Below are 24609 nucleotides of genomic sequence, written 5' to 3' on the forward strand. Positions count from 1 at the left end.
TGTATTTTTCAGAGATTGGCACTTTAACAATAAGCAAGAAATCATTTAAAAGACAGTGTTCAGTAAACCAAAAGTTTACTAATGTTTTTATGATGAAAACACACATGGTGTCAGAACAGCATGCCCTTTGCCCACCACCAATCACATGACTCATAAAGTAATACAAATACAAGATATAATTGGTGATACACTTTTAAACTAGAATCACACAATGACTCACGTTTTCAATAAAGAAAAACTGTTCTTACATTTTCAACTTGTAAATGAGAAATACATACATGGACAGGAAGAATAACATCATTTTGCACTTGGTGGATAAAATACTAAGATAAAATAAAGAGATATACCTGAAAAATTGTACTTTCAGAGGACTATTAATTCCTTATAGAAAATAACCTCTCACATTATAACCATATAAATGAATACATATGATATTGTAATTAGAAAAACACAGATAGATTTAATTTGCGAGTAAATAAGTGCATGTCTAAGGTTTTGTTCCAAACCAATGCATTTCATTTAAGCTGTGGTCTACCACTTAGTGACCATCTAGCATGGCAAAATACTTTTTTAACAGTAAAAAAGACTAAAGACTAAAGAACAGATCATCACAAAACCTCTTAAAGATTCTACACAGGTTATTTTGCAAATCTGAGGAACAATTTATTAAAAAAGTAATAACATGCAAATACAACTTTTAAAAGAGCTTGTTGTCTACATCAGTGTCCCGACACCAAACATTCATATTTAAACGTTATACACTAAATAACAAATCTTACTGTAGCGAGGGAATGGCCCACCCTACCCTTTCTCTGATTGGGTAATAACCATTTCCTTTGTATGTTCGATTGGTTTTGGTTTAGGCTTTAAAATTGAGATTGGTTAGGATAAGGATAAGGATAACGGTATGCCAATCAGTAAACAGAGGGTGGGTCATGCGTTTGTCAGACATGTTTAGCCTAGCTTAGCGCAAAGACTGAATTAATATTGTTATATTTACATGTTGTGTATTGTTAGCTAGCTGGCTAACGACCAGTAAATTAATAAATCAACTGTGTTTTGTTTGGGGAAAGCTTACAACTATACTGGCATTATGTCCAAATTCTGCGTCACTGCAGGTAGGTTTGTTAACTATAATACTTAAGCTAACCATTTGTCAGGCCACAATGTTTTATTTTCTTCTGCCCGTATCACATACAAATGATACAATAACTACTTTTTGTCCTTTTGGACTTTTTTTGCCTTGCATTTTCCCCTGGTTCGAGGTGTTGAGCTAAGCTAGCTAGGATAAATACATTTCGAATGCTTCTCTATAAAACACAGAGAGATTAAACTGTGTCCTCCCAGTAGGAAAAACAATGATTCCTTAAGGAGCTGGTCACAGAAGACAACATATCAATACATTTGACAAAGTAAAGTTTACATGTGTAGCATATGTACTTAACAAGTGCTGTAAAGTACTGAATAAACAGAACCAAAACTCATTACACATGACAGTCAAATGAAAGTGGATTTACTACCCATCACCATAAAATACTAACTTAAAAGTCCTCAGTACAAACGTCCTTTATAAGATCTGACATGTAAATTCAATGGGAAATGATCTTGTTTTTCCAAGAGAATAATCCTGTTCATGTAATCACAGGCATTTTGGAAAAATGTATGAGCACGGAACTAGAAACTGTGGTTCAGTGCACCCTTAATATTACAATCTTACATGAAACATTGTTTGATGGCACTTTTTCTACCACTAGGACATTTTTGTATTTATGGGCCAGCCTTTTAAAACACTTGTTTATCATAATAAAAAAATATTCTCATAGAATATTACATTTAGATCTCCAAAGACACACTAACTGAGGACAACTTGTTACTCTAATGTAACAAACAATGGAAGTTTCACAGAAACCAACTATGAGGAATCTAACGTTTCTGTGCAGGTTACAAAATACGTGATTGCAAGTCAGGCTTTTTTACCACACACAAAACTCCAGATGCTTTACCTAAAAGGCCAAAACTCAAGTTTAGAGAGAAATTAAACTCTCCATTTGAATTCAAGCCTGAACCAACTCAGAACATTACTGTCGGGTCTCCGTAAAGCCCTGCCGGGCCGAACTACCGGGGAGTCATCCAATTCGAGATTGAAAACTCAGACTCCCCTGAGAAAGAGCGAGAACGATATTGTTAGTCATCAATAGTCTGTATCAAATGTAAAATGAGTGTCTACATAAGTGTTTCAAGATTATAGTGACAGACATTTGCAAACAAAACGCTTCGAATACTAAATGCTGCAAGAAGCTCAAAACACATGGAAACAGGGACACTAGAAAGTGATGCACACAGCTGGGACCGCTGACGTTCTCCGATTATAAAGTTGGCCAATTGCCAATGTCAAAGTCTTTTTGCCTTATTTTAACAATGTGATCACATGATTAATTCTCAATATTAATGAAGATATTACAGTTATGAAACAGGCTAACTCTGCCAACAGTTTTATTTGCAGCGTTTGGGTTTACAGCAGTTGTGTTTGGTAAATGTTTCCTAAAAGTTGCGCATGTTTTGTCAATTTGATAAAGATGTTTCTTCATTTGCACGGATTTTGGCACATTTGTGTTTTTATATTTCTGAAGCTGCAGCGTGTTTCTCCAAATGGAAGTGTTTTGGGCCGTTGTAGCGTTTATTCACCTGTCGGCCACTGTACTAAATACATACATAAGCGCAATACACATTAATTTAACACAATACCTAATATTAGTGCATAGATACATAAAGATACAAACTCAGAACAATGAGCAAAAAATGCACATCCGCTTTAAGTAAGCCAAACCAGTGCTGGTGCATTAGCTTCAAATGGGCTGATATCTTTAAGTGCTAATTTCTTTTGGGTAAATGGCCAAGATACAAGCGAAACAGGTAGGTTTTCAGTCTCAGCAGAACATGTGTAGACTTTCTGCTGTCCTGATAACAATAAGCAAATCCTTCCACCATAATTATCATTATACTAAAGGTAAATTGTAGTCTTAGTAAAAGTCATGAGGCTGTTGACTTGTAGCCTCCCTTTTGTCCTTTCCTATTGTTAACCAGAATCTGAACTTAGTGTTCCAATGAAAGGGAGAAACATTTCAGTCCATAAAGGCATACTGCTGGATCTGCGGTAACAAGAACATTTAAAAATAGACCAGTCAAGCAAAGTTAGTTAAAATACCTCCAGCCTTTGTTCTGACTCACCTTCGTGATGAAAATGACTGTTTGACACGCCATAAGCATACCAAAATACTCACTCACAGTACTACGACAGCAAACATTGGAACAGAGAGGAACAAGGCCTCAGGTTGTGAGTCCATATTTAAGAACAAATGTCTTTTAAAGCCGTTTTATACTTCTTAAATATAAAATAGCCACTACTTATGCCTACTTCTTACAATTTCAGACATTTTTGGACTTTTATCAATAAAGCCTAAGTACATTTGTTTACCAAGTTTAGCATTGACTTTGACTAACTATTAGTTCATGCTCTTATGATGTGCTGCCCCGCCAAAAAAGCTCAACTACAAACAAGGTACATCCGTGCTCAGTGTCTACAGCACTGTTAGAGACATATACACTGTTTTGTTCAGTGGGTCTGAACTGCTTCTTAAAAACGTCATTAGTTTTACCATGGCATGATCACGTCTCATTCACCATAAATTCCTACTAATTAAATTTAAAATTGTGCTTTTTAAGTAGTAACTAGAGCTGTGCTGAATATTTTTTTTAATTCAAAGCTTATTTTTTGCTCTTAGACTGACCCATTAACAGAAGTTTGTGCCTGTTGTGAGCGGCAAACAGAGAAATGCTTCGGTAACTACAAACTGAAAGAAACGCGCTGCAGTTTCAAAAACGATGCAAATTAAATAACACAAATGTGCAAAATGATGTGGAAAAGGATGTGCAAAGGAAGAAAGAGATGTTACTAAAAATACTGTATAAACAAAATGCTGCAAATACTAAATGCTGCAAGAAGCTCAAAACACAACGGAAACGGGGACACTAAAAAGTGATGCATACAGCTGGGACTGGAACGCTTGTTGACATTCGGGATTTATAAAGCTGGCCAACTGTCACTGTTTAGTTTCCTGAAAAGTGCGTTTTATCGGCTTATTTTAACAATGTAATAGCATGGGTTGTGTGTTGTCAAGTTTGTGAAGATGTTTCTTAATTTGCATGTGTTTTAGCAAAAGCAAATCTCTATATTTGAATAGTTTCCTGAATCTGCAGTGCGTTTCCCTAGTGGAAAGGTTTTGGGCCGTTATAGCGCGTTTGCACTTGTCTGCCACGGCACTAAACGTCAACGAATATGGAGTGAGCCAGAATATTTTGTTGGATAAAACCATGAATGATTTTAACATATTTCTAAAAAATAAATATTGATTTTAAATGTTCAGTATAAAACTAATGTTAGCGTGGCCTAGTCCATCTGCAGTTGTGTAGAAAATACCAGCTTTATTCACAGTAAATATGCATGCATAAAATAGATGAAAGCTAATGAAAGCAACCATTATGGTAGCTAAAAAAAAAGTGTCCTACCATGGTATGAAGGTGGCTGCCCATCTGCAGCAGGCACTCCAGCGTCTCCATCATCTGCTCCTGGCGCAGCGTTTGGAGTCTGCTTTGACTCAGTGACTTGCTGCTCTTCAGCTGACGTACAGTGGCCTTCAGAGCCACAGAAGCACACTGGATGACGCTCATATCTGAGAACACACAAACACATTTCAATATTTTTAAGACTACTGTACACCCCCCTCCTACACCCTTAACTTTAACATCTTAAGATTCCTAATCTATTGCTAAGCATATGATACTAAAGCTTCATGCCAGATGTTACTAATTAAGTGATAGCATGCAATGTTAGTGTATGCCAAACATGCATTATTGTCAATATGTGACAACAAAGTGGTTGTACTGTAATGCTCTTTGAGTGAAAATGATTTTACATGCAGACCAAAGACATCCTTTCTTCTACTTCTACTTTAAATTAGGCTCAGATTTATAGAGGAACGAGCTTCTGCTGAAAAACCTTGGACAACAGTTTATCCTATTTAGGGCAACAATAATTGGTCAAATATTTTGTATAATTTTCAGACCCATATTTAATAGGAGATGCATCCTACTCTTTTCCCTGATAGTGTTACATTGTGAATCCCATATTTTGGGTTTGTACCATAAAGAATTGGAAAGGTGAGAGTATTTACCAGAGTTATCAGTGGCTTCGACGTCGACATACACACCATCCATCATTGTGTGCTTTAGAACCTATAAGGAAAACATAAGTTCAGACACTGACACACAATGTATTTTCTACTCAAGAGGGAAATATTGTTTGTATTATGTAAGAGAAGTCATCTGCAATTTAACTTAAATAAAATGTTTTAATTCAATACTTTTACTTTAAATGAAGGATATTCTGGCTACTGTTACTATTTAAAGATCGTGAACACTTCCTCCACAGGATTTCAGTGATGTTGTTCAACAAGAGTTTTTTTTTTTTTGTGATCAAATGTTTTTATTCAGAATAATCACACAGGGTGGCAGAGCACCATCACATGAGCGCTCTTTCAAATTACAAACTATATGCTGAGACAAAAAGAGGTGTCCCAGGACCAAAAAACACACAGGGAGGGAAGAAGGAAAGGGGAGGGAGACATAATAAAACACAACAGTAAGAATGATGTCTGCAGCTTACTAATAAGACATATAGAAACAGACATACACAAGCACACACATAAACAAACAAACAAACAAATAACATTGACTGAGGAACAGACATATAATAAGACATAAGGGACCAACCATATGTGCAAACAGAAGTAAGAAGGCTATAGCACACATCTACAGCATATTTTCAAAGACTCTGCAATGTAGAGTCAAGTGCCCAAAGTCTTTTCTGATGCTCCATTTATACGAGCTGTAGAGATCTCCATATATATGACATCCAAAAAGGAAAGGGTCCATGTTCGAATAGACAAGTCATGAGGTGGTTTCCAACGGGTTGCAATCATTCTCTTAGCGGCTGTAAGTCCGGCAAATGTAGCACGCTTTTGAATTTTAGAGAGCTGAAGCACTGACAAATCATTTAGAATCAAGACACTGATAGTTACAGGTACAGTATCATTAATCAAGGCGGATAACTTGGATGCAATATTGTTCCAAAACTGACAAACGGGAGAGCATTCCCAGAACATGTGAAGATATGTACCTTGAGCTTTTAGTGGACAGAAAGTGCATAACGGCGTGAGATATGTCCTATGAATGAAATTGTATTGAATCTGCTGATGGTCTGGATTGCGTGATATTTCTGGAATGTTAGACCATACATCATGCCAGTCGAGATCAATGTCCAGGTCTGGGCAATCGCGTTCCCAGATCCTCTCAATAGGAAGGCTGAAGCGGCCAGGTATCACCAAAAACTGATAAAGCTTGGATACCATACCGCTGGTTTTTTGCTGCATTGTAAATAATTTCCGGATAGGATGGATGGGCAAAGATCTCTGCCAGGGGACACCATATGCCTTGAGTGCTGATCTCAATTGAAGGTAAAAGAAAAATGAGGAACGTGGTAGACTGAATGAATTTTGTAAGTCGGAAAAAGGTAACAAGCCAGTCACGCTAAAAATGTCTTTTAGATAATGAACCCCCCTCTGTTCCCAATGTGGCGCTGTTATAGGCCTCCCACCAATCAGGAGTGCTTTATTGTTGAATAGTGGAGAAAGTGTATGCCAATTGCATGGTATATGGCAATATGTTTCAACCAATCTCCAAGTTTTGATAAGATGAGAGATAATGGGGCCAAAGCGCAGCTGGCACTGTTTATTAGAGATATTGGCAAAAAGAACGTCATGGAGTGACCATGGTTCTGTCATAGCACTTTCTAAAGCACGCCAGCACACAGAGGTATCTGGGTCGAACCATGTAAGGAGAGGCCTTAACGCAAAGGACCAAAAATAAAGTTTGAAATTGGGAACTGAAAGACCACCATCCTCTTTCCTCTGCAGAGTAGACTTTTTAAGTCTCGGCCGTTTGCCATTCCAAATAAATTTAGATGCTGCTGACTCTAATTTGTGCCAATAATCAGAAGGAGGGGAAAGAGGTAGCATAGAGCTCACAAAATTAATCCTGGGTAAAACGTTCATTTTAACCACAGAGATACGGGCTTGAATAGACATGGGGAGACTCATCCATTTTTCCATATCTTTCAATATGTTGTTCAGAGCAACAGAATAGTTATGCTTAATAATCTGGTTTAAACAAGGAAAAACCTCAATGCCTAAGTATTTAAACTGTTTAACAATGGGGGTGTTAGCAGGGATGATTGAATTGCAAGCAGAATTGTTTAGATGGAGTAATGCAGACTTAGACCAGTTAATTTTGAAGCCTGATAGGCTTCCATATTCCCCGCATAAGGATAAAAGGTGAGGGAGAGACTGAGAGGCGTTTTCTAAAAAGACCATAACATCATCCGCAAACAATGAGAGGTGATGCTGCGTATTTCGATTGCGTATTGGTGACACCACAGAGGATTGGCGAATGGCTTGAGCCAGAGGCTCAAGAGAAAGGACAAATAATGCAGGACTCAGGGGGCAACCTTGGCGTGAAGATCTAGAAACGGGAAATAAAGAGGAGAAGGTGCGTCCTGTTAAGACTCGGGCTGAAGGGGTAGAATACATCACTTTAATCATGCCAATGAAAGTGTTACCAAAGCCCATCACCTCTAAGACTGACCATAGGAATGACCACTCAAGTCTGTCAAAAGCTTTCATCGCGTCAAGAGAGAGGAGTGACACGGGTGTCTTAATGTCTTCTGCAGCGTCAACAATGTGGAGAAGGCGTCTAACATTATCTGCTGCCAATCTTGTTTTTATGAATCCTGTTTGGTCAGAATTTATTAATTTTGACATATGTGACTCCAAACGACGGGCTAGGAGCTTAGCAAGGATTTTTAAATCAGAGTTTAACAGGCTAAGGGGACGATAGCTAGAGCACTCTGTAGGATCCTTATCCTTTTTCAAGAGTAAGGATATCAAGGCAGTGTTAACATCCCTTGAAAATTCACCCTTCACAATTGAGAAGTTCACCATGTCAAGCAGGAATGGACCCAACTGTTCCCAAAAAGTAACATAAAATTCAGGGGGGATCCCATCAAAACCTGGTGACTTTCCCTTTTGCATACTCTGTACTGCCATTCTTAATTCTTCTATAGTGATCACATTGTCTAAGTCAGCTGATTCCTCTACTGATAATTGAGGCAAGTCAAGCTGATTTAACCATCTGTCACAGTGTGTTTTATCTAAAGTAATCTCTGATTCATACAAATTAGCATAGACATGTCTGAAAGGATTTATTTATTTCAACAGGGTCAGTTCTGATATTGCCATCTGAAGATTTAATGGCAGGGATGTCTGAAAAATGGTCACTGGACCTGTTTCTCATGGCAAGAAGATGACTAGGTCTAGCGCCCTGGAAATAATAACGCTGTCTCGTTCTATGAATTAGAAATTCAGATTTCCGTTTCAGAATGTTGTTTATTTCTTTCTTGACTAGTGACCGTTCTAAAGCTATTTGATCAGTAAAACTTGTTTGCATCAATGAGTCTAATCTGGTGAATTCAGCTTCGAGGTTTTGCAGTTGGAGTGACCTAGCTTTGTTTGCATTCGAGCAGAATAGTATGGTATTGCTCCTAATAAAACCTTTTATCACGTCCCACAAGATCCTTGGATCTTCTACAGAGCCAACATTAATTCCTGCAAATATCTGGAATTCTGCAATAAACTGTGCGACATAGGATTCATTATTCAATAAAGAGGAATTGAAACGCCATCTAACAGCACGTTGAGACAGTCGGCCTAGGGTGGTGGAGCAGAGGACCCCTTTATGGTCAGATAGTGCCATTGGGAGTAGCACCGCTTTATCAATTGAGTTAAATAAATGAGGGGATGCAAAAAGAAAATCTATTCTAGAGCAATTTTCCTAGAATTGAATTCTATGGTGGAGATCACAATCCTGCCTGTATCATCCAACCAAGAGGACAGAACTTTAAGTGGGAGATTTCGTTTGACAACAATGGCTACACTTTTGTTTTTGTGCTCGCTGAGGAAGATGCAATTGTGTGATAGAATCTATTGGCTAAACGGCCAGTGTCAGCCTGTAGCAAATGCGTCTCCTGTAATAATGCAATGTCAACGTTTCTCTTTTTTAGTAAGCCCAGAGAGCTGGCTCGTTTATAAGACACATTCAGTCCTCCACAATTCCAAATTAAAAATGATAGATCACCCATTATCAAAAAGGCTGCGCTCTAAATGAAAGTGTATATGGAGAAGTATAGTGCTACCGCTCTTCACTTCGTTAACTCCTAACAATAGTGCATCCAAAGCTAAGTCCCTCACGACACAAAACACGTAAGACAGAGAACAACAACAGACGAGACAGTGATACGGAGGGGAAAGCGGGTGAAGGTGGGGAAACATAGCCAAAGGGCTAACACTCAAAGTAGGTCTGTGATCCAGAATGGATATGGGGCATCAAAAAGGGACACGTCGCCCACAAGTACCTGGTTGCAACGGCAACTGGTTCCACATTAAATAACTTAAAAATAAAGCACATTTCTCGTGAAAAACAAAAAGCACAAAATCGCAGGCAGTAAAGGCCTGGTTAACCTAGCTACTATGCCTAGTTAACCTTACCTAGGCTAGGCTATAGAAAGCAGTTCGATATGGCATTCAGTCTCTGTAATCATAGCAGATAACCGTGTAATAACACTAGAACAAGGATATTAAGACAAACTGAAGGTCCATGGTCAACAGGCAGATGCTTTATTCCTGCTCTTCCTCCAAGGCATTTCCCGCAGTAGAATCGAATGCGTCGGTCATCTCTGTTGCAGCAGGTGGATGAAAGGCAACTCGGTTCACGAAGTCCTCAGCATCCTCAGCGGAAGTGAATGCTCTATACTGGGCGCCTTCCTTTACCTTCAGGGTTGCCGGATAGAGCAGGAAAAAATCAAGCGTCTTGGCTCGTGCTGAATCCATAGCTTGATGAAATGCTTGGCGACGTTTGACTGTGTGGTTGCTGTAATCCGGGGAGAAGCGAATTTTCCGACCATCGATGATGAGAGGAGATTTCCGCGCAGCCTGTAAAATCGCCTGCCTGGTTGTGTAGCGAAGCACGTTGAAAATCAGTGTACGATTAGTAGTGGCATTCTTCTTTGATCCAGGCCTATCACTGTAGATTCGGTGAGCTCTCATAATATCGATCTGAACCTCTGCCAGTTGTGGGAACCACTCAGACAAGGAGCGCGAAAGATATTGAATAGCATTAGAGCCTTCTAGCCCCTCTTTCAAACCAATGACACGAATATTGCACCTTCGGTTTCTGTCCTCCATATCAGCTAGCTTCGCCTCCAGCTCTTGAAAAGCGTGGCCATGACTTATCAAGTACGCTTGAGTTGCTTTCCACGGTAGTTTTTAGGTTGTCCACATCAGACCTGATAGAGCCAAGGCTTGCAGTAAGAGATGCTAGCTGTGTTTGAATAGCAGTTAGCTTCTCGTCGTTGTCGATCCCCACCTGTTGAATCCGAGCGAGACGCGGCTCGAAGTAGCTTCGCTGCTTCTCCAGCAATGCCTCGGCAATGGCATCAGTATCGTTGCGTTGAGGTCTGCCTTTGCTTGCCATTCTGCTTTAACTGACTTTATCGAACATAAAATGTCGAAGCTGGAACCAAATAAAACAACTATTTGACACGGTTGGGCTAGGAGCTAAACTTTAAGCCGCCATCTCTGTCCAGCTGATCACGTTCAACCCTTCACTAAGAGTTGAACTCAAGGAATGCACACCTGGCATCTTCAGTAGCTAGAGGCAGACAACTGACAGTATACTGCTCAGTTACATCAGGCAAATTTGTTTTAAACTCAAAATTGCACTTCATCCTCACATTTGACAAGCTTTAACCTGCAAATATTTTTTACATTTTTGCTTCAAAAAAGCACAGAAAGAATTACAAACAATATAATATATTGCCTTGTTTATCGTTCCAGGTTGTTGCATTTAAAGTAACAGACATTGAGGGGCAGAGTGTGTGGAAAATACCACATTTCTTTCAACAAAGTGTACAAAATACAAATACTGTTTGTTTGTTGACCCTTATAATGTTGTTCTTCGGAGAACACGCCTGTCTTGCCAAAGAACATCTATAGTTTGCAATTAGGATGTGCTACTTAACTAAACACAGTTGGGTTCAGATTTGTACTTTGTGCGTCTACTTTGACATGTTTACATGCTTTAATGTTATCAATAGATGCATGAGAAGACAGGATCCTTTTCCCCACAGAGGAGAAGCCAAGCAATGTACCAATAAGCGTTATTAAAGAAAAAGTAGGTGTGCTGCCTTCCAGCGGCACAAGCTCCACCACCCCATGCATAATGACAGGTTACCGAAGTTGCTATTTGGCTGCACCCATGAGAAACTAATGACTTGCTGTACACTTGTGTTTCTTACAGAACCGGCTCTGTTGCTTTTTCTCATATTTGTTCCTGTTACCAGTTGACAGATATACTACCTCGTAAACAAATAAAAGCCTTCACATAGACTAGAACAACTTGTTTGTTTGATTCAAAGTAACCTAAGTCTAAAATACCATGTGTGTAATAGAACAGAACAGAAGAAACCCTATCATTACCATAGTTTAAAGGGGCCTTTTTTTGGCTCCAAATTTTCAGATTCATATATGTATGTTGTGCCTCTAATGTGACATGTTTACATGCTTTAATGATCAAAAGCTCTATTTTCTCATACTGCGTGTACTGCAGCACCTCTTTTCACCCTCTGTCTGAAAACAGAGCCCAGTCTGCTCTGATTGGTTAGCTGGCTGGCTCTGTTGTGATTGGTCAACCGCTTCGAGATGTACCACCTCTTAGCTTGTCACATATAATGTGTTGGAGTGCTAGCCAATAGAAGCAAGAGTGTTACATAGTGATGTCACTATGATACGGAAGTGAACAAAGGAGTCCAATGGAGGATGGACAACCATTCAAGCCTCTCTAAAGTTATGAAGGGAATTTGGGGATTCTAGTCTTTGCAGACCAATTACATGCACAAAAAACACAATACAGGAAAGGGAAAACTCCAAAAAGCTCAACAGGTCCTCTTAGATAGTAGAAATGAAGGCATGCTCTCACCTCCAGGACTCTGATGTAGCCTTTCTCAGCACTGAGGTGCAGGCAGGTCTTTCCTAGGTTGTTTGTCTCATTAACGTTTGCCCCGAGACAGATCAGATCTGCCACCATCAGGTGCTGGTTGTGATTTGCTGCATGGAGCAGGGCGGACTATGAACAGAGAGTTATAAACATTAATGAGCCACTCAGACTTACTTCTTAATTAGTCATAAATAATTGAGTGTACAATATGATCCAATCAATCTTAACAAACCAACTGGCATGGATTGTTTTACATGCAGAGTGTGTTGTTTTGCATTGCACAAGGTGGAAAGGTATTTACGTTATTATTCTTTAGCAACACTAGTTCTTAAAACCTCAATCTTAAACATGCATTGTACAGAAAATATAATCAGAAAAGTTCTAAATTTCCAGAACTTGTTTCAATATAATTTAGACCCCCAGGGGTGCGCGAGCTGCCACCAGGGGGTGCGCGAGATGAAACATGTAATGGTGGTCTGGTATAAAAATATTACACTGTGTTGTTTTCTAAGTGGGATTTTTCCATAGGCTACAATAAAAAACAGGAACAATAAACATTTCCTTTGTAATCCCTTTTATTTTAAATCTAAAAACTATAATTTATTAGTTTTTGATAGAAGCGTAGAAGGAGACAGCGGCTGTCTTCTTCTACGCTTCACTGTAGCCTAGGCTATATGCGTGCCAACTCGTTTAATTCATTCTTTCAAATATGATTAACTGGCTGAAATCAGTTATTTATATGGCGATAAAACAAAGATTTGTTGCGTTTTTTGTTTTTTTTTGCGTTTTTTTGGGGGGTGCGTCAACCCGGTTGGGACGTAGAAGGGGGTGCGCCGCAAAAAAAGTTTGGGAACCGCTGATTTAGACAGTTAAGGCTAATCGTGCACCCCTTGATACTTTTTAATGTTTTTTTACATTGAGAAGAGATCTAAATCTTATTGTTTTAAGAGCGTACCATTCCATCAGAGTCTTTGAGGTCCAGGCTGTTGAGCGCAGCCATCCTCTTTGCGATAGCGTAGCCTAGCGCCCTCTTCCCAACACATGCCACTTTATGGAGCGCTCTGAAAGAAACAAGAACAACCAGACATTAAAAAAAAAATGACTTCACACTGTCAGTATTTCCTGATGTCAAAAAGGCAGTCTTGTAAAAGGGTAACAGGTCTGAACCTGGGTTATATAGCATGTGGTTAGTGGAGGTATTTCAAAAAGGAGTTTTTGCTTCTAATTATAACAAGCCTGCGGGCTTGAGCGATATCAACAAGCTGAACAACAACAGGTTTTTATTCACAGCAGACGTTTTGACTTAGCAAAGAAGAAATAAATGATGGGTGTAACTATAAACGATGTGATCAAGTGTCCCTAAAGTAATGATGGTGTGACATTTAGCAAACATGCACACTACCAGGAAGTGAAGCAGCTAAATAGAAGTGAGCCATCTTTCATTCTCAACAATAAATACTGTTTTATCTTTAAAGAGAAAAATAGGATCAGCTTTTCATTACTAAGACGCCACACAGGTAAAAATTGACTAATGCACTACCATAGGAAAACCCGAATTGACAATGTTGACAGCATGTGGCCTAAGACAAGTTTCTTCTGTGTCTTGGATTTTTTGGGGTTTACCTTCTTCTGTTTTAAATGTTACGATCGTAACTAAATGTAATTTAACTTTTAAAGTACCACAATCCACAATTTCAATTACATTGAGTTGGTATCATTCAAAAATATTGACGTACTTAATAAATGTATCTGATGGAAAGTTCAAAATTTGTATCAACAATTGACCTTTCGCTAAACCCCGCCCCCCCTTGGTTATTGTTGCGAAGTCCGACAAAATTGTTACTTTCAACATGGCGTTCTTGACAGCTCTTCCAGCTGAACTGCTGTCCGGCTTTTACAAAGCAGCAAATGCTGTTTCTGACCGAAATAGACAGAGAGGTTTACAGTATGCCTATGAGAGTTACATACAGGACATCAAGGTAACAAAAAATGAGCATAATGCGATCAAAATAGAGGCAAAAGCGTATAGATCACAATCAAAAAGTAAGCTGGCACAAATGATGTCAACGAGCAACACTGTTCCTGTAAAGCTGGGTAGGTCTATATTCACTATTATCGTCGTTATTATAAAGCAAAAGCACAAAGCATGTATAACATTGTATAGCCTTATATGCTAGCGTATCATAACCACAGTAGGCAACGTTAGCAGGCTAGCTGTAATTAACGAGGTGATCTTTCGTTAGCTCTGCAGGGTTCTGCGCCCACATCATCGGGCTTATCCATACCCTGGACCTCTGTAAGACACAAAACGCCAACATGTCTGTAGGCCTAGAACTACAGTCCTCCACAAGCTTACCACAACAGTGGCATAAACCCAGAGGTGTCAAAGTAACACCACAGCCCGTCACAGCAATCGCTGTGGCCAGGGCCAAGACAGACAGAAAAAGGCGACCCATCTTCTGCCAATACAACAACGACAGGTAAGAAAAGTTTCGTTTTTTAACACTCCTTATTTCCTTCTTCCACATAGTAAATAATTTAACTTACTGCAATGGAATGAAGCCTGTACTCCACATCAGATAACATAATTAGGAATGTATAATTTTGTATTGATCAGATTGACACAAGTAGACATGATTTTTGTATCTCACAGGGCCATGTCTGAGGTCACAGATCAGATGTAGAATTAGGTCAGGAGAAGTACCCTCAAGTGGCTTGAGCTACCAGGTAGGAGTTCATCTTAAACTGATAAAGATTAGGACTTATTTCTTATCATTTTCAGGGAGAGATTTTATTACAGTCACATACATACATTACATACATTTCATTTTATTCATGGTAGCTCATTGGTTTATTAACCAGAAAGATAAATAAAAACGTTAAAATTCAGTAGCTTATCTTAGCGTCTCAGTGTGTAGAGACCTAATGATCATTGTGCTAGACAGAGCCTATGCCTTTATAATATTTGGCTGGAAATTTGACAGCATACAGACTACAAACCATATCTGACTAATGTTTCCAAACCTGACATTAGGGATCCTTCCAGAAACTATTTTAAATGTCTTCACTTTGGCGATGGCTCTTTCCACATGTACCCGGTGTTTGGCTATTTTCTTTGTCATCTTAACATCTGTAGCTGGCATTTGACTATTTGATTTGGCAAAGGGAGGAATGTTCAAATTAATTTCTTCTTTACATGTGCAGCTCCCACTAATGGACAGTTGGCAAAAATCCTCCCAATCAAACTCTACTGATGACTTCCCAGGATTCCCTTTCCCACCACTGCCAGGCACTTTCTGTACTTTCTAAAGTTCAGATGGAAATGTTCAACACTATGATGGTCTCCAAGTCTGAGGCAGAGGCGTTTGAGAAAGAGACCAGACAGCAAAGTAGCAACAACATCTGGCATCATGTCCGCTCTGCTCGCCTTACTTCAACTTCATTCAAGAGAATATTCTCGAGGAGAGCAGACTTCGAAAAGCTTGCCACCATTATGCAGAGGAAGAAGAAGAACATCTGTACTAAAGCCATGAGGTAAGGCATAGAGCAACAACAGGTTTTTATTCACAGCAGACGCTGTCAGTTCAGTTGCTGCAGCCCAGTACTCAGCCATGACTGGCAACAACGTTCAAATTTGTGGATTTGTTGTTAACACTGACGCCCCCCATTTAGGTACATCCCCTGACAGAAGAGTTCAGAGCGGCGAGGACAAAACCTATGGACTTCTGGAAATTAAGTGCCCGATGCAAATCACATAGGCCTACACCAATTGCCAGTACATTGAAAAGCTTGGTGATAACACTTACAGGCTCAAGCGTACACATGAATATTATTTTCAGATCATGGGACAGTTGGTGATAACAGGGATGCCATGGTGTGACCTTTTTGTTAAATGTGATGGTGACTATCACCTGGAGCGAATTCATTTTGAGGCAGAGATGTGGGGGGAAATTAAAGCCAAGCTAGACTGGTACTTTTTTGAGCACTTTTTACCAACAACTTACAGTCACTTTAACTCATACTAATCTCCACTCCAATAATGTGCCTGATGTTGTGGAGATCTCTCTGTAATATACATGATACCAATTCAAGTATGTGATGCTACTCTGATGTTGTGTTGTGGCTGTGATGTTTTTCTATAATTTGGTTGTTATTCTATTACATAACTTTAACCTTTTAGTTTGAGGTCTTCGACATTTGACTGGACTTTCTCTACCAGATGGAACAGCAGAAAATGAATTTGGGTAGTCGAGACTTGGCTCCCCATTGACAAAGTGCTGAAATAGCAAGGGAAAATATTGTTGAACTGGCCACACAGTGAAGATAGTCACCTAGAAAACAACCATAGCAGTTTGTCTGTAACATATTAACGTTAGGTGTTTGGATGGACCATGAATAACAAAGTCAACATCTAGCTCTAGATCTGCTAGTCTTATGTTGTCAAAAATAGAATCCAGACTGTAGCATTTAGCACTAGCTACTACGCGATTGCTAAACTATCGCTAAGGTTGCTTGCTACTTGCTAGCGCCTATGATTCCTCATAATTTGGGTAAGCGAGCCAAATGTATGGATTGAAATCACAGAATACCGAATAGTTTAACTTAACTGTAGGGTTAAAGAAAAAAGTCTTACCTTAGAACACACAAAAGTGTGCCGGTCGATCCTTGAGGGGTTCAGCTGAGAGTGAGGACGTCCACAAAATGTAATGCACAGGCGACACTTGTCAGGCTTTGATTTTGGTTTGGGGAAGGGGAAAAACGTACACCCCCCTCCAACCTCTCTGGGTAACGACTATCAGTCTTACAAGTGCCCCAGGCACAACGTTTAACCATATCTTTCGTAGAGTCCACAAACGACAGTGTTAAAAGTACGAAAATCTGAGACACAGTCAATAGAGCGCTGTCATGAAAGTGTCGGAGCTTTGTCGAGTCCGTTGTTGGCTCCTCTGTGATTTGCCTGTCTGCATTCTAGGGTGTGGCTTAGCCAGGGCTGGACTGGCATCTGAAAAGGGCCCGGGCACTTTTGATCACCCAAGGGCCAAGGGCCAAGCGCCCCCCCCCCCCCCCCCCCCACCAAAACGTTTCTAGTTGTCTAGGCATAAACTGTAATGCAACTTGAGACAGATCAAAAGAGCGTAAGCTAGTCATTATGTCTAACAGTGTTTTTTTTTCGGACACTTCGTCATTTTTTTCATCACAGCAAAACCAAGTGACCGCTTCTTATTGCTTAGGCTTCCAACATAACTTGTTAAAGTTCCGTGTACAATACGCCTTGAAACATCCAACTGCGTTGTCTCAACCATGAAGAAATTGAAACATCCATTGCTTTCATGCTTTCCAGAACACAACGTGGTGAATGGTAGGATAGCCTATCCATGACCACCACAGGAAAATGCAACTCATAAAGACAAGATTAAAATATCAGATACACATTGCCAACAACAAAGCTAATATACCATGTTTTTACATGTCATGCAAATTGGAGTGAGCGCGTAGCTATCAGCTATCAGCTATTCCTAAACAGTAGCACGGCTAGTCAGCTTCTTACCTGTCCATCTACCGTGCAAATAGGCAGAAAACTTAAGATAATACGAGATGTCTTGATAATGACGTGGCATGCCATTACAGAAGGAAAATATTACAAAAATACATTTTGTATAAAATCACAGTTGCACAAGACACGACAAGCAGTAGAGTAGAAATAAGATATTTGTTGGATTTGAGAAAGTGAAAGGGGGGATGCCATAACTAACACGCACTAGCAATTACAAGACACAGCACATGTCGTCCTTGTGACAGCTGACAGCTCAAGACAAATGGAAGATTTCTATAAGCTGTCAAAACAATACAAGAAAGGTGTACGAAAATAAATCGGTACATATTTGTGACTGATTTGAGAGAGTGGGGGCGACACATTTAGTCTTAGTTTCAGGCAATAAATGGGAAAAACGCCGAAGCAGTGAATAGCTAATCTGCCTAGCTAGCTAGGGTATTTCTAGACGGGACGGCACTAGCATAACTTCAAACACATCACATGACCTTGTAACAGCTCGACAAATGGAAGATTTATATATGCTGGCGCAACATTACAAGAGAAGTGCATGAAAATATATCAAATGGGTACATGTTTGTGACTGATTTGATAAAGTCAGGATGACAACTTGGTCTCGGTTTCAGGCAATAAATGGGAAACGAAACGGTGAATAGCTACACTGCATTGGCTAGCTAGCGGGTGTGTTGAGCTGAATTCTAACCTCAATCTCTCCCTGCTGGGTCACGTCTCGTGACTCTCGTCTCTCCGTCTCCTCCTCCTCTGGTTCCCCGGCTCGAACCACCATCTCCTCCGCCTCCTCCTCCTCTACATTCTCAACCACCTGTGCGCTCGTCGTCGTTGTACCGGCGGCCGCACCGCCCGAACCCGAGGTTGAGCTTGTGCTTTTGAATAAGTCGGTGATTTTTGCACATTTTGCTGCGTCGTCTTTAAGTTTTTGGTTTCTCTTTTCCATTCGCTTCTCATGGCCACTCTTTTGTTTCTCCATCTCGCGACCTCTCTATCCTCCACCATTCGCTTACAAAATTTGAGGTGATGACTTGGGTCAAGTGAGGGCCTCTAGGGAGGGGCGGGCCTTCGAGAACCAAGGAATTTCATTGGACTAGCCAAATGTGCCTCAAGAGAAGCATCCAATGGGCCACGATGTGTCATGTTTTTACCGTCGCAATCAATAAAAAATATAATATATATAATGTATGTTTTGTTTCCGGCCCTGGGAAGGCCCAAAACGTTGGAGGGCCTGGCGGGATTTGCCCGGTACGCCAGATAGCCAGTCCAGCCCTGGGCTTAGCGAAAGGCGAATTGATGCAGCGATTTTCATATTCAACGCCGACTCAATAGCATCAGAAGATCAAGATGGTGCAGGATTGCTGCCTGGGTGTTGTAGTGCCCATTGTTTTGTCTTGTTTTGTTATTTCATTTAGTCTTTACACAGTGCACCGTGTTCCTTTACCACGGAAGAACTCATTTCCTCCCTTTCCCAATTAATATTAACCAAATAATGTTGTGTTTAAGTAGCCACCGTTATACATCAACACCAGTGCCTTGTATTTCTAAACCGACTTGGCAATAAACCCAACTCTGATGCTGATTTCCAAATACATTTACTGGCACCAAACTTACGTCCTGCCGTGTTCATCGGCGGCCAGCAGTACGGCGTCTGAGACGTCCATGAGCAGGCTCTCCTCTTTCTTAAGCTGAGCCCAGAAGTAATAGGAGTTGTTCAAGTTCCAGTCCTGGTTCTGGGGATCGACACACTCCCCTCTTCTTTCAAAGTTTCCCATGCTGGAAGGCTGGAGGCTGGTGTGCATGAAACCAGTAGGGGACATGGCCTGCTGGTAGTCCACTGTGAGGGGGGAGTAGCTCATGTAGGACTGGGGGCTGGGGATCATCTCATCAGAATCATCACTGCTGTAACCTGGGAAATAGTGAGAGGATGTGGCATGTAAGGGCTGGTAATAGACGCAGTTATTATACGACTTATTTGAATACTCAGTGCTGATTGGTCATCTTTGAACCTTCTGTGGTCTGCTATTTTTCGCAAGCAGACCGCTGCTAAGGACAACAGACTGTTGCTAAGGAGGATAAAGGGACTATGTGCAGTCACATCAATCCAGAGAGAAAAGTCGGGTCAATTTAAAATACATTTATTTTCTACGTTGGAAGACACCTTAGTTTGTGGAGAGAAGAAAGCTTTGGATTCATGGTTAAACTGTCCCCTAGGTGAAAAGAAGGGATAAAGGGCGCAAGAGAAAGAGGTTGAAAGACAGGGTGTTGTGCGTCAGAGAAATCAACTAAAGAAGACAGACAGGAAGTAAACCCGAACAGAAACACTGTATGGTCTCTGGCAGGGTTTAAAGACTGTTGAATGGAAAAGAAAATGTGAACAGACATGAACATTTACAGCAAACCTCAATCAGGGCTCTCTTTTTAAGTTATGTTGTTGTGCTGCAGTTCTAGCCTTTGGTATGCAGAGCAACGGACTACTTTTCGTAGAGAAAACAATACGATCATTTTGAAAATCAATATTTTGAGTCATGTTGTTGGTTTATTTAGTAAGTAGCAATGTAATAATAGCATATTTATTAAGGTTAACTGTATTTATGTTGTTCCCATGACTTACCAGTTGGAGAGGACATAAGCTGTGGAGGGGACTGGCAGATGCTGCCAGTCCTGAGATCCTCCTCCAGCACCTCCACGATAATTGCCAGCTCCTCCAAGCTCTTCGTGGAGCCTTTTCCCTGCAATCCAAAGAGGTATGCAGAGTGATATAGACAGCTCCTATAACAGACACGTGATTTACAGCTTTCCATTAACCTGCTTCTTACACTCACCTTGGTGTTTCGGCGTTCCCTGCGAGTTTTGACTCGTTGCTTGCCTCCTGTGGAAGAAAATGTCAAGTTCAGTTAAGAAGACTTTACAGTGTAGTTTCCCTCAAAGGAGAGTGGAATATATTTTATTTAGCATATACAGGGTGGTGACTAGCAGGTTTTTGTTCCTTCATGTTGGTTTGTTATGCACACAACCTTTCGATCCAGAATATACACTTTGGCTTAAACGTTTAAACTGCCAGAGTTGATTTGATGAATTTCCTCTTTAAATCAATTCTGGCTTGTTATACCAAGATTTAAAAAGATATATTTAAGTTTTTGCCCCAGAAGAAAGTAATTATCCCAAAAAATTATTACATTTTAAAATAGTTTTCCAGTCCAGAAACGTTTAAGTTCCCTTCAATCATTATTGATTGATTTGACTCCATATGTTGAGATAATCTGTTTTCCCTTCCCTTGAAATCTTCTCACGGTTAGATTGAAAAACTTTGAACTGTCATTTGTTAGGTTATGATGTGTTCAGCTGATATTTAAATATTGCAAACCCTCCATTAACCTTCTACTCCTATTGTGTATTTCAGCCTATTAAAAGCATTTTTATGCACTAGACACTGAAACTGGAAGCTATTCCCATTCAAATCTGCACACATTTTGAGGGTTAACCTTCTAGTTATTTAGCAACGACTACGTTTTGTACCCTTCTGGAGGGAACTTTGGGATTTTAGCCTTTGCAGACCATTTACGTCCACACATTTCCTCTCAGACATCTCACTGTACCAAATCAAGCTATTTGCTAGCAGTGTGGCTAAAGAAGGAACAAAAAATTACCCGACACCACACCTACAGTTCATTACTAACTTTTATAGATCTGGTTTTTACTGACCTTTGACTGTTTTGCTGTATAGCTCCTGTGTTCACACCAAAAAAACAACAGTAGCATCAGTGGTAGTTTTATGATTCAGATTTTTGAGACACAAACATAGTTCCCCGCTTACAGGTTTAACAGGCTACTTTAGCGCCGCCATCAGCAACATTATTTCAATTTCTTGTGGATATTCAGTCACGAAAAGGCACTTTATACAATCCAAACTAAAATGTTTGATGAATAAATATAAAACAATCATATGTCCCATGTCTTCTTTGTATGAAATGCAAATACATTACGGTGAGACTTCGAATCTAAAGCGCATATGACTGATTTGTAAGAATAGTAACTAATTTTCTTTACTTTAACATTAACATTTAGATTGTTGTTGTTAAAACCAGTCAATGTCTTCTCATGTGACAGACGGACAGAAAGAGGGCCATAATTGTCAATAAAGTAATAGGAACCATATCCAAATAGGCCGCTAAAACACATCAAGAACTCCTTCAAACATACAATATGGGTCATTTTTGAGCCCATGTATCTTTTGTATCTCTTTACACCTTCTTTGTATTAAAACTGCAGCAACCAATCAAGAAACCAACTGTAAAATGCAATACGGAATTAAATGTTATTTTAGCATTAATGACTGAACATTTTGTACCGAAAATCCCCAGCCTGATGAATATCTTAACCGGTATCAATTATTATTTATACTGTCACTGAGCTAAGTGTACCTGGGCAAAACTAAAAATTACCTGTAGGTCTTTATCTTCCCAGCCTTGGTCAATGCGGATTTTTTTCAGTAGATCCCTTACTGGCATTTTGACACGGACCCCAAGGTAGACCTTGTCAGCACCATAATGGGAACATTTTGCACCTGGTAAAGAAACAATGGATGATTAACCTCTATTGTAGGATCCATAGACAGACCAATATAGAATCAGCTGTCCATTGATATAACACTTAAATTGGAGGTATAGAAATATGTAGCATTTAGATTAGTAGCAGTTATCTTGCTGTCAAAAAGATAGTTATTAATTCTCTGACTTGAGAGTAAATATAACAGATTTTAATTGAACAGGCTTTAACTGGCTTATTACATCACATATGTTTTCCTCTGCCTGCATCTTTACTGTCTGTTACGGAAAATGGCAAAAGCAGTCAGGTATTTTGATCATGACTAAGAAATTGTCAAAATCGCTCAAAGCCAAAAGCTTTGCATCTTTGGTGGAAAGTAATCAAGTTTCTTAAGTTAAGTTTATACTTGAGTAGAATTTTGAGGTCGTTGTAGCCTACCAACTTGAGTATTTCCATATAATGCAATTTGATTGACTTACATAAGATGTTGTGAAAATGTATAAAACTTTAGACTACTTAACAGGTTGTCACGTGACAAGTAAAAGTGTCGCAATCAAAATCTTTTTCCAGTAAAAGTATGAAAGTATTAGCAGCAGAATATAATAAGTACTAAATGCAGATTTGCCAATTTCAGAATAATATCAATAACGTGTTTTGATTATAATTATTGATGCATTAAGGTGTTCATCAAAGCTGGTAAAGGTGCAGCTAGTTTGAATTACTTTGCAGCTTGTCAATTTACTTTACAGATTTCTAGACTCAGTTGGCAGTTGCATCCTCACTTCATTAAGGTAATGACTAACTGTTCAGTATTTGTTTTAACTGCTTTAGACTCTAAAGCAGGGGTGTCCAAACTTTTTCACCGAGGGCCACATACAGAAAAATATACGGAGAGCTGGGCCATTTATATAGGTGAATATTGTCTCAAAAATTAAATAATAAGTTATCAAATAATGTGCGATACTCGAAAACGCTTTCAGAAATAAACAGCCTACATCTCGTCTCTCTTTGAGGTTTCATTTATTTTGTTGGCAGCTCATTTCTTAAAACAGAAGCCCCAGATTACTTATAATAAGAGTAAATATGAAGGTTCAATTTCAAGCTTGTTATAGAAATACGTTTTTTTTTTTTTTTTTATCAACTAAGATTTGTTAGAAAATGTTTTAAATTCTTAATGACTAAATTTATTTGAAAATTGGGCTCATTAATATATTTGAACATATAAATTTGAGAAGTACAATATAAGACAAGCAAAAGTTTAATTTCTGGCCCATATTCCATTATACGTTTAGAATTTGCAGAGGGCCGATTCAAAATTACCTGCGGGCTGCATTTGTCCCCCGGGCCGTAGTTTGGACACCCCTGCTCTAAAACTACCATTTAATGGCACTCTAAAGTGGAGAGAAGCATTCAATGGTAGTGTAACATTAATATGAGTGCATTTGCGTAATTAGCATGAAGCATTTTTTCTTTATGTTTACGCCTACCATATAAGTAAAAAGTGTTGTTGTACACAGCACACCGCGGGATACGTCTACTGAGTTTAACAACAAGTTAAAACTGACTCACACTGTCACTGAACGACTAAAGTTGTGTTCTGAATAAGTTGTTCTACCTTTTCGTTTACCGCCCACATCCTCGAAAGTCACGCGGTGAACAGGTGAGTCTGGCTCGGGCAAGCCCACTGCGATTTCCCCTGGCCGAGGAGAGAGCCCTGGCCTTATGTCGGCTGTTTCATAACCTCTTTCTTTGAGCTCCTTTCGTTTGCAACGTCCCATGTTGTTCAACTACTGAAAAGAAAAGAAAATAGTCAGAAAACAATCTTAAACTCCATAAAGGCCACGTTCAAAATAGAAATTAAAACGTACCCAATTCCTGTGGCTGGGCGAAGCTTGAACAGCTCACCGAGTTGACAGTACCTGTTTGTCAGGTAAACGATCAGTCTGCTCATCATAGCTGGAGATATGACATATGGGGACGACCACGCCTACTACCTGGTGGAAACTTGCGCTCTACACCCACGCTGCCTGTGTCAGAAACAGTTGAAGATAGCAACACAAGAGGGCTTAACCAGTGGTGTAAAGTAACTAAGTATATGTACTCAAGTGTTATACTGGAGTACAATTTTGAGAGAGTTGTAGCCTACTTTAATTTACTGAGTAGGCTATTACAATTGTGTCTTATTTCGTACTTCTACCCCACTACAATTGTGAGGTAAAAAGTGTACTCTTACTCAATGACATTTATTTAATACCTTTAGAAAAATCAGACTTTAGTTC

At 39.6% G+C, this 24609-nt stretch overlaps 1 protein-coding gene across 2 annotated transcripts; it reads right to left on the reverse strand.

Annotated features, from left to right (window-relative positions):
* Positions 1-58: 58 nt before the first annotated feature.
* On the reverse strand, positions 59-24289 carry zgc:113279 (uncharacterized protein LOC553749 homolog). 2 transcript variants are annotated; one of them, XM_063906460.1, is made up of 12 exons: positions 24199-24289; positions 23946-24117; positions 22228-22349; positions 21488-21512; positions 20608-20654; positions 20397-20514; positions 19397-19691; positions 13178-13283; positions 12205-12351; positions 5232-5292; positions 4567-4730; positions 59-2159 (listed from the first exon to the last, which is right to left on the reverse strand). In XM_063906460.1, the coding sequence occupies exons 2-12, from the start codon at positions 24106-24108 to the stop codon at positions 2127-2129; spliced, it is 1281 nt and encodes a 426-aa protein (XP_063762530.1). In that variant the 5' UTR covers positions 24109-24117; positions 24199-24289; the 3' UTR covers positions 59-2126. The 2 variants fall into 2 exon arrangements, with proteins under 2 accessions (XP_063762530.1, XP_063762529.1); XM_063906459.1 differs by having other exon boundaries at positions 23946-24120; positions 24199-24260.
* Between the last annotated feature and the right edge of the window lie 320 nt (positions 24290-24609).

The sequence above is a fragment of the Eleginops maclovinus genome, chromosome 18 (assembly GCF_036324505.1).
Source record: "Eleginops maclovinus isolate JMC-PN-2008 ecotype Puerto Natales chromosome 18, JC_Emac_rtc_rv5, whole genome shotgun sequence".
Lineage (NCBI taxonomy): Eukaryota > Metazoa > Chordata > Actinopteri > Perciformes > Eleginopidae > Eleginops > Eleginops maclovinus.

Excerpts from the sequence above, each read along its gene's own strand:
- zgc:113279 (XM_063906460.1), bottom strand. The coding sequence starts at position 24,108 with ATGGGACGTTGCAAACGAAAGGAGCTCAAAGAAAGAGGTTATGAAACA. Across the intron at positions 22,350-23,945 it reads TGTGGGCGGTAAACGAAAAG|GTGCAAAATGTTCCCATTAT; the intron begins GTAGAACAACTT and ends TTTCTTTACCAG. Across the intron at positions 4,731-5,231 it reads CGAAGCCACTGATAACTCTG|ATATGAGCGTCATCCAGTGT; the intron begins GTAAATACTCTC and ends GTGTGTTCTCAG.